This window comes from Nuphar pumila, chromosome 7, assembly GCF_984573655.1.
Source record: "Nuphar pumila chromosome 7, dmNupPumi1.hap1.1, whole genome shotgun sequence".
NCBI lineage: Eukaryota > Viridiplantae > Streptophyta > Magnoliopsida > Nymphaeales > Nymphaeaceae > Nuphar > Nuphar pumila.
Window position 1 is genome coordinate 5,591,170 of NC_143255.1, and position 20,387 is coordinate 5,611,556.

At 40.0% G+C, this 20,387-nt stretch overlaps 1 protein-coding gene across 1 annotated transcript; it reads right to left on the reverse strand.

Moving 5' to 3' along the window:
• Positions 1-2,526: 2,526 nt before the first annotated feature.
• LOC149830970 (tryptamine hydroxycinnamoyltransferase 1-like) lies at positions 2,527-4,853 on the reverse strand. Its single transcript, XM_090013577.1, has 2 exons — positions 3,908-4,853; positions 2,527-2,964 (listed from the first exon to the last, which is right to left on the reverse strand). The coding sequence occupies exons 1-2, from the start codon at positions 4,805-4,807 to the stop codon at positions 2,593-2,595; spliced, it is 1,272 nt and encodes a 423-aa protein (XP_089869703.1). The 5' UTR covers positions 4,808-4,853; the 3' UTR covers positions 2,527-2,592.
• Between the last annotated feature and the right edge of the window lie 15,534 nt (positions 4,854-20,387).

Here is a 20,387-nt window from a genome sequence, read left to right on the forward strand (position 1 = left end):
TTAATTAACATAATCACCAGTTTGGCTTTGGCTAAATGCATTTTCTACATCATAAATGAGGTAGTGGGCTGATTGGGTGGCACTCTTATAAGTTAGGGGTCTTAGATTCAGATTGCACGGGACCGATTTATGAAAAAAAGCAACGGGTGGTTGTGATGGTGCTAAGATGACAGCACTGGATCAAACCCCACTAGGGCAGTAGCTTTCAGAGGTGGACCACGTAAGGCAGAGTGGTCATAGGGTCCCACCCGGGGTTTTCCGTCCCTTCGAAGAGGGTTCCTCCTCATCAAAAAGATTTCCGAGTCATTGGCCTACTGGTTTGTTCTTAATCATGATCATCCTAGTCATTATCCACCTATAAGAGACTGTCTACTTTAGAAACTTATCCTCATTTTTATCTTATACTTTATATGATAAAGCCTCCGATGGTCAGATGAAAACTAACGACGATTTAGTATATAGAAACGCCAAAAATATTTGTTAGAAGTAAAATTGCCAGAGCAAAAGAAATAAGCAAGATGGAAATCTAAAATTTTCAACTTTCTTAAATGCACCACCCACATATCTTTATCAGATTTAAATAAAAAAACAAGAAAGCATTAAGATTATGCTGAATGTCTGCGTACCAGTTAATGTCAATATTGGTAGTGGCTTAGATAATAAAACACATATATAACATTGTTGTACTTTTACCTCTTGTAAAGTTGCAATATCTTCAAACACACACACACACACACACACACACACACACATATATATATATATATATATATATATATATATATATATATATATATATATATATATATATATATATATATATATATATATATATATATATATATATAGAGATAGAGAGAGAGAGAGAGAGAGAGAGAGAGAGAGAGAGAGTGTAATGGGTCGGTGCTAAAGGAATTTGGTGTTAAACCGTGTGCTAAATGGGGTTTTCTTCGGGCTTTTTTCATTTTATTTTTAAAATCTGATCGTACAAATGTGATCTATGTACTTGATTTTAGAAGGATCAGCTCTCGAAGCGCTTGATTCCAAGACATTGGTGGGTTTTTATAAAGTTCGAAAAATCAACGGTCCAGAATCTTTGTAAAATTTTTAGGCTCCAAACATCATATTTTTCATCGAAAACACATGATGCAGGTGTGGATTCTTAGTAAATTGACTATGCCCAACACATTTATGGGGCTAGAACCGCATAAAAAGCACTGGAGAAGCCCGAAAAACCCATTTAGCACGCAGTTTAGCACCAAATTGATTTAGCACAGACCCATTTTCCTATATATATATATATATATATATATATTAGAGGTGGGGATAGCAGACATGAGACAACTGGTCCAAGGTGTTTGCAACTGGCACCTTGGACCAGTTCTCAACTCAATAAAAAAAAAAAGGAAAAAGAAAATAAAAGGATGGTAGTAGTGTTAGATGTTGAGTATTTTATGGACTGACATCATTGCCTAAGTACATATTCAATATACTTACCCACTTGAGTTGACTGAGACTAAATTTACCATATTTGAATCGTAATGGCTTGTTTTTCAAATATATGTTTGAAGCTTAGGCATTCTTGTGGGGATATGTTTGTAGACTTGTTCAAAATTGCAAAAACCATAGGCTAATTCTTTCAATATAATCTGATTGAAGCTTAGGCACTGGATTAGTTGAGGGGATTGGTGGGTAATCCAGCTTCATGGATCGCCCCAGCTTGAGCATCAAAAAGCACCTGGAACTTCACCAACTTCATTTCGTAGAACTTTGCAGTATTCAAAGGCACCTACATTTTCCAGTCGAAGGAACTGACAAACTTCAGATTCACATTACTCCTCCGTGGAGTTTGCAAATTTTGTCTGATTACAGTTCTGGAAATCTTTTACTATATATATATATATATTGAATTTTCATTGTTCATTAAACTACCCAGGACGGTGATCACAGGAAAAAATTCTGCGAGTACCCCTTCGTGATTATGGAAGATAATTTCCCGTTGGTTTTGGCCTTGTACCAAGGGATGTGCACCCTTTGTATTGAACTCGCAAAGTCCTTCAACTTGAACTCTTTAAGCCTACCCACCTAGCCAGGTTTATGGAGCCCCTGTCGACAGTTGTCCGTGTAACCAGCATCGTGGTTGTGAGGCTGTTGAGACGAAGACAACAGATCAAACCATGCTGACGCACGGGTGTGTCCATAGCTTTTAGAGGTAGCCCACGTAAGGCAGAATGGTCGTGGGGCCCCACCTTCGGTCTTCCTCACTTTGGCGAGGGTTCCTCATCATAAAAGTAAAAAATAAAAAACGTATTGACCATTGCAGACCCTGCAGTTGGGATCGATCAAGGTTTCTTGAATCCCACATATGGTTCAATTAGATGCTAATGGAAGCTCAACCAACATTTGGCACATAACAAAAATTAGAGAAGCAAAATTATATATAACTTCTATTCATTATTGATGTGATTCTTGTTAAACAAAGGCCAAAACACAAAAAAATAAAAGAAAGAACTAAGCCACATAGTATCCGAATAATGCAAATTTCTCCTTGTATTACAGTGTAAAATTGTAAGCAGTATTGATGTTGATTTCTCAGTCAATTGTGTGAGCGATCTGCTTGAAGACTTCTGCATGCTCCCGGAACAGAGTGACGGTTACGTTGATACCACCTTTGCCATTCTCCTGGGAAGGTGCAGGAACTATTATGACAAGGCCTTCCATGGGGATCCATGAGGGCATGAAGGCATAAGGGGCACCTCCGCCCATGTCCAACTCATGGAATTGGAACCCCAACCAGCTATCAACCTCCAAGTCAGGGATCAAGAAGTTGTCTTCTACATCTTGTGAAGGGACCAACTTCTTGTCTTTGTTCAACTCCCCAAAATCAATAAAGGACTGGAAGTAGTCTCCCCCAATTCGTGCAACAGCCTCCTTGATCAACCTTGCACCATAGCCAACACCCTCCTGTTTGGCAATTTTAACAGTTTAGATAGAGAACAAGGAATTCATAAGGGTTAAGCAGTTAGGTAGATCATTGTTGGTTCAACTTCTTTTTTGTTAATCAATATTTCTCAATTATCAAAAGAACCAAATTTAGATAATGACCAAAAAAAGATGGCCCAAGTCCAAATAGCACATGAAAAGTGAAAACAACTACACCAAAAGGTTGATGAAAATTGGTATTTCAGACAATAAACATAGTAAGAAAGAAAGAAAGTTTGAAATATAAAACGGCTGTGCTTTGGTTTACACGTATAACACAATCATGTACTTTTTTATGTGGTTTATGCACTAAGGGGGTTTGCTTTTTTCAGCCCACTTTTTTTTTCCTTTTTCAAAGAGAACATAATTATTTTCTATTCTCTCTCATTGTTTGGAACTCTCTCAAAAGCAAAAGGCCACTATATATCCTCAACAATGTTACGTTTGCGTGCCGACACTTTTCGTGTGTCATCGCAGAGTGACCCAATTCATGTTTACAGATGACCACCACTAAGCTCTTTGTAAACTTCCTAGCAAAATCATGCGAGACGAGACAAATTTCACCAACCCCATGGCTTTAATAACACAAAATTGTTCACGAACTTGGTCACTTTTCGTGCATATATAACCAGTCAAAGTTCACCAACTTAGTCAAGTTTCAACTGAAAAACCTCAAACATGATCTCAAATGTAACACCAAATATATGAAATACACCCGCCTAGGTCGCACGAGTGGCAGCAGCCCTTGGGAGAAGGTGCTGACCCTTTTGTTCTAGGTTCGACTCTGCCTTTAACTGATGGCTTTCCTAAGGGCTTGGGTATCAGTGACCGGATTCTCGGCAAGAGTGATTTTCATAAAAAAAAACAAAAAAAAAATGCAAAATATATCAAATCAATGCATGCCATTTAACTGCACGGTGCTTACCTTTACAAGATCCTTCACTCTGGTGGTGGGATACGCTTCCAACACCAAGTTCCCAAAATACTCGTGTGGGATCCCCAACCTGGGCCTGCCATTCACCAGCACCCTCACACGTGTGACCTCATCATCGCGCACCCCACGAGCAATGCTTGCCTTCCTCCATACGTGTGACAGGAGGCACTGGAAGGTGCTGTGCTTGAGCCCAGGCCTGGACTCTGAGCTCGCCCTCTCCTTGAGCTCCCTTATGAAGTCCCACGAGTAGTTCACAATGAGGTTCTCCATGGTCTCCACATCTCCGTTGTCACCAACCGGTGGTTGATCCGAGAAGTCTACGTGTTCATGTGGGTATTGACAAACAGGAGGGTCCCTTGGGACCAAGAGAGACTGGTCATGAATAGGTGGGTGTTCAAGCTTCTGGGCTCGGACCAACTGAGCCCACGAGACGAAGAAGTTGCTCATAGACTGGCCATCAGCAACCTTGTGATTGGCACAGAGTCCGATTATGAGGCCACCACAGTCAAACCTATTCAGCTGGATCATGAGGATTGGGTTCGAGCCCTCGGGCTGGGGGTGCAGGTCGTAGAGGGAAGGGGATGGCTCGATGGGCAGGTAGTCGTCGAGCTTGCCGGCGACCGTCGTCTCGAAGACTGGCACGCCGGAGTTTTCGTCAAGGACGATGGAGGGAGATCGATCGGAGAGCCGACCAGCGAGCTGAGGGAAGTAGGAGAGGGCCCTCGAGAGGCCCTGCTTGATCTTGGAGTTGCTAGCGGTCTGGGTGTTGTAGACGAAGAGCACTGCGATGTGGAGGTCGGAGGCTTTCTTGTCGAAGATGTTGAGTGGGATCTCCTTGTTGAAGCTGGTTTCTGGCTTCACAAAGGTGGTGGTTTGGTGTTTCACTTCCATGATTGAAGAAGGTTATGACCTGTGAGGATTGCTTTTGTGTGGGTATCGTATGTTTCGAAGCTGTGGGCACTCGCTTATTTATAATGGCAATTAGAGAGAGAGAGAGAGAGACGCGTTTCTACTTTCTACTACTAGGTCAAGAGAGAGAGGGAGGCGTTTCTACTTTCTACTACTAGGTCAAGAGAGAGAGAGAGGGAGGCGTTTCTACTTTCTACTACTAGGTCAAGATAGAGAGAGAGAGAGAGAGAGAGAGAGAGAGAGAGTACCAACCAAAATGGGGAAAGGAGGAAACTGTTGAGATGGCTTTGATCTTCGGTCAGCAGCAATGTTTGACAATGAAATCGGTGCCGACCTATATATATATATATATATATATATATATATATATATATATATATATATATATATAGAGAGAGAGAGAGAGAGAGAGAGAGAGAGTTGCACGTGAAGCTGGCAGCTATGAGGATGAAGGAATTCGGAATATGCACGGCTCCTTCGTGTGGCCATCAAAAAGAGTTGGGCCTTCATCGGATTAAAGTGGATCTTAACCTGGATTTGACTTTGAGGTACTAGTAACAAGTTTGGAGCGATCAACAATAGGTAAAACCATAACCGAGTTCTATAAAGATTAATTACATAAACCAGATTCCAACCATACCTGATAAAATGATATTTTTTTTTGTTTTTTACATTGAAAATTTTTGGATCTTAATCGGAACTGGGTTGGAGTCCGGTCTTTGATGAAATTTCATAAACCATACCTGGCTTTATAGAACAATTGGACCTCCTAGTCCAGCCCGCATAGTTAATCTGAGCCCTTCCTTTGTCACCAAACCCTGACCTTACTAGATTTAGTTCGGTTTTATACAATATCACCTGATCAACTCTAGGGCTCTAGAGAATTTGGCGCTGAAGTGGTCCCAAATAGATCCGGACTCGTTTCTGACGAGAACGATGAATAATCTTCATGATGAGTTAAACCAAACTGGGGTTCGAGTTTTTGGATATTGCTTTGAATCAGAGAACAGAGAGTGACCTAGTCATATCAGGTATTGGATAATACATCCGAAACTTGACTTGGATATGGACTGGATGAGGGTCCTACTCACTAATTAAGATTGAATTAAATCCCTCGTGGAACGGGGCTGAATCATGTTTTATGGTCATGTATGTATGGGGGCCCATAAATTTGGCGGACACTCTACCAACTTGTGCAATTTGACAAATCCACTTGGGAACATTTATTTAATGAAGAGCTACAATAGTCAAGAGGTAGCTCTGTATGTCCTAACTAATGACAGTTCGGTTCCTACTCCCTCCATGCACACCAAACTAGTGGGGTCCATGGGTCTATCTCTGGTAGGTTTAAGATTCCACCTTCAATTGGACCTGGCATGTGCTCCAACCTAACTGGACTTGGATTCAGGATGTTGTCCAAGAAAGTTTACACTAGGATCCAGAATGACCTGGAGTTGAAACCTGTCCAGGACTAGGGATGTCAATGAATCGGGGATGGGTTAGATATCCAACCGCATTGAATCTGATTAGTTATATTCAGTTAAAAAAGCACCATCCGAATGATAGTTAATTGGATTAGAATTTTGTGTGTGGTTTTGCATCCAAACCCAAATCAAATTTGAATCTGCCGAATAATCTGATCCAATTGCATATAGAACATATCCAATTAGCTACTCAGATCTGAATTTGTCTTCATGCCATCCAACCCTGAATCTGAATTGGAACTTGATTAGGCAAAGTCTAGGTGGGATTCAGGTAAATGACTAGATCTGAACCTTTACAAATTGTAACTTCAGATGATAATTTTGTGTAATAAACGGGATGGATATACAGGTTTGACAACCCAATATTGTAGGCCTAATTCATTATTTTGGTTCGTATTAACAGTAAGATATCAGCCTACGCTCTTTATATCAAGTCCTGAATCGAGTAATCCATTGGTACAAACAGTCTTTGGACAAAAATCAGGTTGTTTGGATCACGAGGATTTGACAGGACGAACTGCTAGTTTTAGTAGTCAAGATATCCATCTTAGCACCTAAGGACGTGTTTGCTCTCAATTGACACTTCAAAGTGTTATTGTTATCAGGAACAGTTGTCCTGTCTTGAATGAAAATGGATGAAAATCTTCTAACAAGTAGTGCATTTTCTAGCCCTTCACTCATGCAAGGGTTGGTGATATAGAGAAGGTTACATCCAAGGAAGGTTACATTCAGGGAAATAGACAATTATATATTCTTGAGAACCCACAAGGGGGCCCCATATCTTCCTTGACCATTTATGCCTCATCCATATGCCCCATAAAGAGCGAGAGTGGGAGTAGGTCAAGATTCCCAATGGTATATACCACTACGTGGGGAAAGGAAGTATGAATGCAATTTATTTTTTTAATGATAGGGGGAAGAAACCGTCGTATTTTTAAAGGATTATGAGAGGAAGTCATGTTTACTGCTTCATTTCATTTATAGGATACTCTAGTGTAAAACCTTTTAGACTCGGTAACCCCTTTTCCCACTTGGTAGGTCTTTCCTTTAATTCAGCACCAAGGCCTCATTTGTTTCATTTTAATGTAAAGGAAAGGCTTTCCATAAAAATGAACACCGATCTCTAAAACATCTTGCTAGCTCTGTCTTCCCATGTGAAAGCTTTTGTAGGAGAGACACATAAAAAGTAGTAGGTGGTGGAAAATACTTGGGCCAATTTGTGCCAGCATGACACTTTGCCACCATGATGATTTGATGTTTACTTCATTCATGTTAGGAAAAGATTGCTCAGTACTTTCTCATGAAAGTTGCATGAAACAATGAAGCCTAAGGGCCCGTTTGCATGTCACATAAACCAATCCATAAAAAAAAAACAAATCTATAGAGACTTTAAATCCTTTCATTTCTTTTATGCAAAGATTACAAATACCCTGTTTGTCTATGGAGAGGAAAGAGGAAGGGATGTGTTTTCTACTGTTTGCCTATATATGCACTATGGAAAATCCTTTTCTTCACTACTCATTTGGATTCAAAATTGGATATCCAAATTCAGCTTATGATTATGTAGATCTAGTAACCTACTTGCAACTAGGGATGAAAAAAGGATTAGATATAATCCAATACACCATTTGAATCCAACGTGCTAATTTCAGGTTCAAACCATGAAATAAGATCCAAATATTCATTAAGTTAATATTTAGATTTGTTAAATGGGTTCTTTTAGCATTTGGTTCATACTTAAATCAGGTCTATTAGCTTTGCCTGTCACAAGTACGAATACAAACATGTCAACATCGGTTAGGTGGACGTTGGACTTATTCTCTTTAAGCTAAAGTCAAACAAATTAGCAACCTGCTTAGAACTTTCAACTAAATGAAACCGTTTATAAATCGTTTACAAAAAAAACAATCACTTGGATGCTATTGAAATTCTGAATTTGTGGATTTTTCGAATTACAATACAACTTATAATCAATACTAATGAATCAAATTCACATTGTAATATCTAAACACAATATGCATTAATAAGATTTAGATTGCAAATAGCAGGTGGTTCGAGACTGCATAACCATAATCCATACAAATTATAATTTTTTATCATAAATTGTTCAAATATAACAAAAAACGTTGCCTTCAAACACTAAACTACCAAAGCTTCATAACTCATGTTGACCTACATGCGATGACCATGTTGCCTGCAAATGATAAAATTCATGTCAGAATTTATTCTATAAATGATATCCAACCATTAAATTATTTTTCACAACCTATTATCTGAAATAATCTTGCCACATCTGATTCGTAATCACACGATGCTCTGCTATGGTATGGCCCTTCTTCAGTTCTGCTCAGCAACAAACCAAACAGGGTTGAAAGGGTGGACAAAGCTGGGCAGAAAAGAGAAGAAAATAAGGTAAAATGGAGAAGACCCATAGGCAGAAACCTTGTGTGTGGATTTGTTTTCCGATGGGAGGTGGTCTGGAAACGAGTCCGTGCAAAATGATCCTTCAGCAGAAACTAGATTTTTTCGTTCATTAGTTTGTGTTATTACAAAGAAACTACACCTTGTTAAGATTTTCCATGGAAAACAGGCATTTTTCATGCACTCACACTTGAACTGACATACTGGATACATGGTTGGTGAAGTGGGATTTGGCAGTTTGGCTGAATTGGAGACTTGGTCATTACCACTGCTTGACCAAGGGCACTGCATCATGTGTTGAATTCACTGGTGCTCAATTCAAGTCTTCCAGATGGGTTAAACATGTTTGGCATTGTCTGATTTGACTGAATTTGCATTTACTACGCTAGTGTATTCATTAGCACACTCCAACAAAGGATACTAGACCACGTGCTGATTCTAGTGCATATGTATCCAACCCAACTGATACTTCCAACGTTTTCTGCACTTCATTTGCCTCATTTCTGCCCTCAATTCGGATCGGGCTCAGATCTATCTAGATATCCGATATTTGTATGGTTCTAGATTCTTGGGCACCAGGTCAAACCCACACATTACGACCCGTTTTCTGTTCTACTTCAAGTTACATATAGCATAAACACCGTTGGAGTGACCCATTCCCTTTCTTCCTTCTTGTGTTGGGCCCATCCCACGTGGACATAGCATGTCCAAAAATAGTGTATCCATAATAGACGTTGGGGCAATCACCAACCATTTAAAATGGTTTGATTGAAACTAGGGATGGCAGTGGGGCGGGGCGGGGGACAAGGTCTCCACCCCGCCCCGCCTCCATCCCCGGCCGGGATGGATTTTAACCTCCACCCCCGCCTTCATCCCCATTTCATGTCCTCCATCCCCGGTTCAAACGGGGATGAGGCGGGCGGGGCGGGGCGGGGAAAAGTGGCAGGGATGGGGGCGGGGCGGGGATCGTGGCGGGGTGGGGAAAAGGGTACGTCCATCCCTGCCTCCATCCCTGAACCGAAATGGATTTTAACCTTCGTCCCCGCCTCCATCCCCGTTTCATACCCTTCATCCCTGGTCCAAACGGGGTGAGGCGAGGTGGGGCGGGGAAAAGTGGCAGGGATGGGGCGGGGCGGGGATCGTGGCGGGGACGGGGCGGGGTGGGGAAAAGGGTACGTCCATCCCTGAACCGGAATGGATTTTAACCTTCGTCCCCGCCTCCATCCCCGTTTCATACCCTTCATCCCTGGTCCAAACGGGGTGAGGCGAGGTGGGGCGGGGAAAAGTGGCAGGGATGGGGCGGGGCGGGGATCGTGGCGGGGATGGGGCGGGGTGGGGAAAAGGGTACGTCCATCCCTGCCTCCATCCCTGAACCGGAATGGATTTTAACCTTCGTCCCCGCCTCCATCCCCGTTTCATACCCTTCATCCCTGGTCCAAACGGGGTGAGGCGAGGTGGGGTGGGGCCCCGCTTTCCCCCGGTCCACTGCCATCCCTAATTGAAACGTCTGGGGAATGTTATCAGTATCTAATATCGGCAGAATTTCGATAGGCTCTGGGACCGATTCGGCTAATTTTTAATAAATATAAAAAACACAAAAATTTTTAAATATTATTTTAAATTATTTTAATAGTTTTAACTGGTGTCAAGTTACGATTGACACATAATAATTTATTATTATTATTAGGCCAATATAGAACGATTCAGCTGAGTAGCCGATACAGCTGAATCTGCAGCCCAACGATTCAGGGCCGATACATTGCTTGGGAGGCGCTAAAAATGGCTTTATTTTGATTGGTATTAGAAGCCATCAAAACTTGCAAAAGGAGATTTTTAGAATGAGTTTTTTCCCATAATCATCTCTCCCTTATAAAGCAAACCAAAAACAATCCTTATCCCATTTTCCAAAATGTTCCCTCACTTTTAGCCAACCATTCTTAGGAAACTACACCAGACCTCACATGAAACAAAGGAGTGTATTTGTCCTAACCTTTTAGACAAATAAGATAGGCATGTTTTTTGGGTATCATCCATGGGGTAGGGATGATTATGAGGAAAACTCTTATAGAAAATCACATTCTCAATTGCATATATGCAGACGTGACAACAAAGCAAACAGATTCATATTGCCAAATTTCTAAGGTTCTCTTCCACCACGATTCAAAGTGGTCTGCACTAGTTTTGTTTTTGCTTCAAAAATTTCTTGTTGCCCTCTCAATATTGAAATTGAAAGGATAATTATGTTGCCAGTGCATGAGTATATCTATTGTGACAAGCAACCATCACTTTCGTTGCATTTTTTTTTAAGGCAAGCTGGGGTTAGGCGAACCCCCTACAAAACAACAGCCACCCCATGTGGCAGAGGGATTCGATCCTAGGCCTTCAGTTTGACACAGGACTCTGCTAACCACATGAGATACCACTTCGGTGGTCACTTTAGGTGCATGTGTTACCATGCAAAAACAGGAGTAAAATTTTTTGGCCACAGTAACTTATTATCCTTTCCAAACCATTTTAGTGTTACCAAATTACTATTAATGCAGTATTACCAAATAGGGCTGGTAAACAAGCCAACAAACCGAACATAGGCATTCAAGCGCGATCGGCCTCATTCTTGTGATGGGTCGAGCCAAACTCGAACTCATGTTCTATATAATTTATTTAGTAAGAAATATGCATTACACAAAGATTTTATGACATACGGGCATGTTTTTCGAAATATAAAAAATGGGCAGCTCACAATGCAATTAAAACTTTATAATACAATGTATTGTGGGCTGTTGATTTTTAGCACTTTAAAAAATGCATCTACACATCAAAAATTCATAATCTAAAACATGTCACTCATTAAATGAATGATAGAAATCTAACTCAATTGTTATAAAAGGAACACCATTGATTGTAGATTTTGGACTTTCCTTTGGTTGGATGGTCCCCACTTCTCTCTCTCTCTCCACACACACACACAAATATATATATATATGAAAACAATTAATGAGTCTTACTTGGTCATCTAGGAGTCCCATTATAGATAGGGGTGACAAAACCTGACACGACCCGCCAACCCGCTTCTTAGGCGGGTTCGGGTTTGGCTTAAACGGGTTCGTGTCATAAACGGGTTGACCCGCCTAACCTGTTTATTAAACGAGTCGGGTTTGTGTTAGGGGTATGCCAACCCGCCAACCCGGTTGACCCGTTTAATAAACAGGTTAGGCGGGCGGGTCAACCTGTTTACCCGAACCCGACCTGCCGACCCACCCGACCCACCAACCCGACCTGCCGACCCACCCGACCCACCAACCCGACTCGCCAACCCGTCCGCCAACCCGTTTACCCGACCCAACCTGTTTATTAAACGGGTTAACCAGGTCGTGTCGGGTTACCTATTTAATAAATGGGTTGGGTTCGTGTTTGCCACAGCCGACCCATTTAATAAACGGGTCGGGTTCGTGTTGAGGTATGCTGACCCGCCAACCTGACCCGATTGCCACCCCTAATTATATACACCCATTTTTTTATCAAAATATTTTTTCATAAAAATCCAAGTCTTACCATATTTAATCTGATTTAGGACTTCCAAAATTACCTTTTTCAGATTTTGCACCAATGTGAAAGTTGTAGAGGATATACTTAGCTTTGCAATGCATTAAAAATCACTTCAATATGATATTGAAGTAAAAAGTTATGGCCAAACTCTCATTCACTCACACTAACAACGACCTAAGTTGTGGTAAGCCCTATAAGCATTATCGTCAACACTTCTCAGTTGTCACCACCGACCTTAAGTTGTCGTTAGAAGAGACTTCTATTTTTAAAAGAGGATGCCATCTAACCCTGACAATAACCTGAGTTGTCATCATCACCCATTCAGTTATCACCATTGTTCGCCCAACCTAGTGTTGTCGTTAGCACCTACCGCTAATGATAACCCAAGTTGGCATTAACGTTGGTTGTCGTTAATGCTTTGCGGCCTTTTCAAAGCACCTCTTGAGCGGGATTTGCATTCTCAACTTGTCTAAACCAGAATGGAAGACCATCCACACCCCCTCATCTTTCCTTCGCTAGATTTCCCATCTGAGGCAGTAAAACCTGGATTTGATCTCGTTCCTCCATTCAAATTCTATTCCCTTACTAACCGTCCATCCAAATAAATTTTGGATACACAGAAAATATATCTAGATCCATGTTAAAACCTATAAATAGGAAGTCACCCTTCCCTATTTAAGTATCTGGTGTCTACTCCCCCTAAGCAGTGCTACTCTGCTAAAATCTCTAAAAAAACAACCTAGATGATCGAGTCCAGTAGACCTAGCCAAGTCCACCTTAGTCTAGCCTAGCCTAGTTTAGGACCCAGATCCTTATCTCACCCATCTTTTGTAGTTCGCACTTAACCAAAGTGTTGCCTGTGCTATCTCATGCTTGTCAACCATAAAAAGGGCTACCTAAGCTAGATATGAGATTTGATTTTTGTCTTAATGTTTATTTTAGTTATTTATTACATGTATTTATGTTTTAGATAAGTTGATGTTTCGTATATTATTTGTTTTGTGTTCTTTTTCAGTTTTAGTGGTTTCCACCACCAAACTCACTTTTTTTATACAATTCTTAAAAGGTAAGAATCACCACAACATCCACTACAAGAAAAATGGCCATTAGCAACGGAAGTTTGCGAAAGTTTTTTTTCGTCGCAACTTTGTGATGGATTAACGAGAGAAACAAATCTGTTGGTAAAATCCGTAATATTTACAAAAATAGCGACGAAAAAACTTCTATCGCCAAATTCGTCGCTAATTAGCGACGACTTAGCGACGTCAGGTTTTTGTCGCAATACCCGCAACATTTAGCGACGGATTTGGCGATGGAGATTTTTTCGTCGCTACGTAGCGACGATGTTAGCGACAGAAATATTCCGTCGCTAACTAGTCATGTAAATTTACAACAGAGTTGCGACGGAAGTAGGCCGTCGCCAAATCCGTCACTAAGTTTCCCATAAATCCCTAATCAGAACCCTTCTTTCTCTTTCTTGTTTTGTCTCTCCCGCTCGACGCACTCTCTCAGCCGCCACCCTCTCCTGCCCGATGCACTCCCCGGCCCGCCACCCACCGCTCGTCGATCCCCGGTCTGTCGCTTGTCCCTCCCCCGGCCCATCGCCCCCCGTTCCGTCGGCCGTCCCTCCCCCGTTCCACCGCCCGTCCCTCCCCCGACCCATCACCCCCCGTTTCGTCCCCCCCGCCCGCCGCCTGACATCTCCCAAGCAAGTGGGTCATGTTTTTTTCAGCAGGGGGGCGCCTCCCCTGCCTCGTTCTTTTTTCCAGCAGGGGGGGCGCCTGCCTCATTTTTTTTTTCGGCAGGGGGTCGCCCCCCTGCTTTTTCGGCAGGGGGTTGCCCCTTGCCTCTTTTTTTTTCGGGCAGGGGGGTGACCCCCTGCCTCATTTTTTTTTTCGGCAAGGGGTAGCCCCTCCTACCTTTTTTTTTTCGGCAGGGGGGTCGACGGGCCGGAGAGCGCCCGGTAATTGCCAGGTTCCTGAACCGCGGCATCACCCTGTGCCTGCCGCTCCGGGGGACGATCACTACCTCCAGAGATCTCGTGCCGCTGTCGTACATCGCTGGCCTACTAACTGGTCGGCCGAACTCGAAAACCTGTTGAGCCGAATGGAGTGGTGGTCGACACCTGGGAGGCGTTTTGCCTCGCCGGAATCCCGTTCGACTTCGATATTTATTTTAAATGTTTTTCTTTCGGCAGATGGTGACTTCATTTTAACACAGTGTCTCTTGTAGATTTCTCAACGGATCCTGCTTGTACCCCACCACCCATGGTAAGTAAGTGACAAAAATAATGTAAATTGGGTAAATACTCGTGGTGAGTAAGTGATGCAAGCGCATCACATGTTATTTAATTTATTGGATGCAACACTTTAATGTTTGCACACTCACTTAGTTGTTGATATCTAGAACTGCTTTGTTGGAGTTTGGAGATCACGCTGAGCATGATTTTAACATATGAGAATAGAAGTGTTCTTATTTTTGGAGTACAGATTCCATGCTAGGCATGGTAGTAGTTAGCAGAATATTAGAGTGTGTTTGTTGCAGGTACATGTTTGATATTTTTTTGATATGAATATTTTCAATGTATTGCAATGTTTGATGTGATTGCATTCATGCTTGCATGTAGTTACTTTCAATTTGATTATGACTTACATGTAAAATTGTATAATGAAAGCATGCTTCAAATGATTGTATCGTGTCATTAATAGTTTGCACATGAAAATATTAAGTTATCAATTCATGCATCATAATTCTTGTGATTGTATGACATCATATATTGCATGATAAATTTGATATTTTCTTTACCATAACATTCTGATGATTCTTTTTTAACTGGTTAGGATACTATTCGTAACATCATATAACAAAATGACTACAAACCGTGAATGGATGTACCGTAGGATAGTTGACAATGAGTTATTGCATGAATATATGAATGGTGTTGAAAGTTTTATTGAATTTGCAACGGCAAGTATCAGTACAGTGGATCCCATAGGTCAGATTAGGTGTCCCTGCAAGATTTGTAAGAACAATCGATTTGTAGAACCTCATGGCGTTAGACATCACCTATATAAGAAGGGTTTTGTGAGTGATTATCAGAATTAGACGTTTTATGGTGAAGAATTTAGAAATAATTTTGATGCACAGGTGAATGTGGTACACGATAATTCATATATGGATTTGATATTTGATGCCGCAGAAATAGAACTGGGTTCTGTTATGGGTCCTAATGATGTAACAACTGCAGTAGATGAAGAATCACCAAACAATGCAGCTAGTAGATTTATGATTTACTTAGAGATGCTAATGAGCCACTTTGGAATGGTTGTGAGAGTCACACTATCTTGTCTGCAGTTCTTCAACTAATGAACTTAAAGTCTGAGTATAATTTGAGTCAATCATGTTTTGACCATTTGTATATGATTGTGAAGAGTATGTTGCCCAAAGATGAGAAATTGCCACAAAATTTCTATCATACGAAGGTTATGGTCAATGCTCTAGGTATGGGGTATAAAAAGATAGATGTTTGTCCAAATTACTACATGTATTTCAAGGATCAGGAAAACAATATATCATGCCCGTCATGTGGGCATCCTTGGTTCAAGCCAAAGACAAGAAGCAATGGTAGCATGAGATCAAAAGAAGTTTCATACAAGTCGCTCTGCTACTTTTCTATCACTTCTAGATTGCAACGATTGTATATGTCTTAAAGGACAGCTAAACACATGAGATGACATGCAAATAAAGTTCGACATGATGAAGACAAGATCACGCATCCTGTTGATGCGAAAGCTTGGAAGCACTTTGATCATACTCATCAAAACTTCGCAATGGAAGTGAGAAATGTTAGACTTGGTCTATGTACAGATGAATTTAATCCATTTGGGGGTAGATCAACTCCATACTCATGCTGGCCAGTATTTGTAACTCCATACAACCTTCCACCAAGCTTGTGTATGAAGCATCCAAATCTTTTCTTGTCTCTATTGATCCCTGGTCTGACCTCACCTGACCAAAATCTTAATGTATATTTAAGGTCATTGATTGATGAACTAAAAGTATTGTGGGATGACGATGTTACCACGTATGACGCCCCCAACAAAAAATAAAATTTCAATATGAAGGCTGATGTTCTATGGACAATCAATGACTTTTTTGCATATGGTATGTTATCTGGTTGGATCACACATAGGAGGTTGGCATGTTTGTACTGCATGGAGGATACAAAAACTTTTAGATTGAAGCATGAAAGGAAGCCTTGCTGGTTTGAGTGTCATCGTCGATTTCTACCTAGCGACCATCCGTTTCGACGACAAAGGAATGTGTTTTGAGAAGACACAACTGAAATGGAAGGTCCACCCATAAGATTATCTGGCATAAAGATTTTAAGAAGATTGCAATACTTTTCAGATGTATTAACAGATGCCCGTAGTTTGACGCCCTTCCTTCGATTTGGGAAGGATCACAATTGGACAAAAAAATCTATTTTTTGGGAACTACCATATTGGCCAACCCTATTGATACGACATAATTTGGATGTGATGCATGTGGAGAAAAATGTGTTTGATAATGTCTTCAATACAGTAATAAATGTTAAAGGAAAAACGAAGGATAATCCGAAGGCCCGTATGGATTTAAAAGTAATATGTAAAAGATCAGAATTGGAACTCAAAGAGTATAATGGAAAAGTACTGAACTAAAGGCAAGGTACGTGCTTGGACCTGATCAAATAAAGCAGGTATGTCAATGGTTGAGACCGTTTAGATTTCTAGATGAATATGTCTCTAACATTACTCGGGCTATGAAGATTGATGATGGACGGTTATATGGGTTGAAGAGCCATGATTGTCATATCTTTATGCAGTGATTGATACCCCTAGCATTTCATGATATGTTAGACAAACTTATATGGAGGGTATTGTCTGAGTTGAGTGGATTTTTTAGAACATTGTACGCATCGGAAGTCATAGTATCTGATGTAAAGAATCTTGAAGACTCTGTCATTACTACTGTTTGTCTGCTAGAAAAGATTTTTCTGCCAGCATTTTTCGATGTTATGGAACATTTGATCATACATTTGCCATATGAACTAAGGGTTGGTGGTCCTGTGTAATATCTGTGGATGTACCCATTTGAAAGGTTTATGTTTTCTTATATTTGTCTCTTCAATGACAAATATTTTAAATTTGAAAAGTATATTTTTGACAGATGCATGTTTAACCTCAAAAAAAAGATTTGTAATAAAGCAAGAGTAGAAGGCTCTATTTGTGAGGCGTACACTTTAGAATAGATTTTAAATTTCTCATCTATGTACTTTGAACCTCACATTTCAACACGTTACGCATGCCCACCTCGTAACAATGATGGAGAATAAGTAACTGTAGCTGACAAACTGTTGATATTTCAACCACTTGGGCATGCATTTGGTAGTTGTCGATCAAGACTCTCGGCAGATCGAGAGCAAGACGCAACACACATCTATATTCTTTTTAATTGCTCAGTGATCGACCTATACATCGAGTAAGTATATGTAGACGCAACACAATTCTAAATCCTTTTATGTTCTATACGTGCATATATGGTTCAGTAATATAAGTATTTGTGGTTTACAGACGATTTGATCTGGAGTTACGAAGAGAAGTTTCACATCTCACTGATGCAGAAGTACAAAAAGAACGTGAAACTAAGTTTGTGGAGTGATTGAAAGAGTTGGTAAGGATGCTCACATAAATTGTGTACTTGTAAACAACACTAAGTTACTTAATTGGTCGTGATCACAATCATTGTTTATACTTGTAGGTCCGCCATACTGATGTTAAAGATCAAGGAATATGTGATTTACAAAATGGTCTGACTAAAGTTGTGCAATGTTACAACGGGTACATCGTAAATGGTTATCGATTTCATACAAAAGACTACAATATAAACAAATCAACAATGAATAGTGGCGTGTGTATCAAGGGTAGCAGCTACGGTAAAAATGAGCATGATTACTATGGTGTTATAGAGGAAATAATGAAGTTGACTTACTTAGGCATAAATAATAGTGTAACTTTATTCAAGTGTCATTGGTTTGATCCAACTGCAACAAGAGTCGACAAAGCCTCAAGCATTGAGGAGGTGAATCATAAATCAAGGGTTGGAACATATGAACCATTCATATTAGCCCCACAAGCTCAATAAGTTTATTATACTTCATATCCAAGTACAAAAAAGTCAGATAGAAATGAATGATGGGCAGTTTGCAAGGTAAAGTCCAAACTATACCCTGAGTATGATCAGTTACAGGAAGACAAGTTAACTGAAGAGAGTGATTACTATCAATCAGATGATATCTATGACTTCTCTTATGGTCACGATGTTGCGCATGATATGCATGTCATATCTTCATTGGTCGTTGAAACATTCATAGAAGAATGTGATCCAAATGATATATCAAGTGAATGGGCAAACAATGAAGAAGAAGATGAAGAATAAGAATATGAAAGTCAAACAAGTGATGAGGAAGAATTCTCGAGCTAGTGAGCAAAATATTGTAATACAAACCTCTATTTGAATGTATTCCAATATTTTGAATGTATTGCAATACTTGATGTGAATGATTTGAATTATTTGAATATATAGAAATGTGTGACAATGATTTGAATGTATTGCAATACTTGATGTGAATGATTTGAATTATTTGAATGTATTGCAATACTTGATGTGAATGATTTGAATGTATTGCAATACTTTATGTGAATTATTTGAATGTATTAAAATGTATTGCAATGATTTGAATGATTTGCAGGTATTCCAATGATTTGAATGTATTGCAATACTTGATTTGAATTATTTGAATGTATTGAAATACTTGATGTGAATGATTTGAAATAATTTGAATGTATTACATGACATTTTTTATTTGTTAGAATATGGTTCGTAGAGCTTACAATGGTCATTCATCCAGTAGTAGCCAGTCTCGGCCTTCATCTTCACAGGCTCCTTTGATAGGTAGAATCAATATGAAGACTGCAACAAGAAAAGCATCTGGTGGGATAGATGATCCACTGAAGTGGAAGGGCCATGAACCTCCTACTATCAAGTCAGATGTTTGGGATGCAATGTATGATAAGTGGGCTGGGGATGCATTTTGAAACCACTCAGCGAAGGCTGCACAAAATCGAGCAAAAATGCCTGAAGCCCATCTACGCACAGGTAGATCTAGGACTTTTGGGAGCCACCTGAAGAAAATGGTAACTCATAAATATATAAACAAATCAATTTTATAAGTATTGTTGTAAACCTGTTAACTAAATCTTTTATCATTTCACTTCACAGGAAGCAGAAAAAGGAGGCATTGTGCCATACAAAGATGTGTTTGTTCAAACACATAAATGTAAGACTATGGGAGAGTTCATATCGGAAAAAGCGAGAACGACAACAGTATGTATTTATTATATTAATAATCATTGTAATATACAAGTTATCATAAATATTATAATTCTTAATTATTAATTCATACTGTAAACATTATTTTGTATGAGTCATATGAGCAACAAATGGTAGAGCGATATGGCGATGACTCTACTCAGCATCCATCATTTGATCCTGCAGCATGGGTGACTGCAGTAGGTGAATCCAAAAATGATCATGTGTTCGGGTTTGGGAGTAATATGAATACCTCACCAGTCATTGCTTTCTTCAGTCACGGCTCAGAGACTTCTCCCATCAACATCAACTCCAAGCATCCGACTGATTCTTGGGATGATATACCCTAGATCGTTAAGGACACAATGCGTGACTACTTCCATGACACACTCACCAACGTTCTCCAGGATGAGTTCAACAGTTTTTTACAGAATAGGGGAGCTTCGTTTGTAGGTGCCTCTCAAGTATGAAAGTTTCATGTGATGTATTGCATGTCGTTAAATTTCATATAACTTTGATTGGCTTAACTTACGTGTATTGCATATAATTTATTTCAGTATATTTTGTTTATCAATACTGACCTTTTATATAATATTTCAGTATAATATTTTTATTGCTTTAAAACACATATGAGCATGTAGAATCACATATACAGTTTTTTTACTGTTGAACACATATAAGCACGATTGAATCACATATAC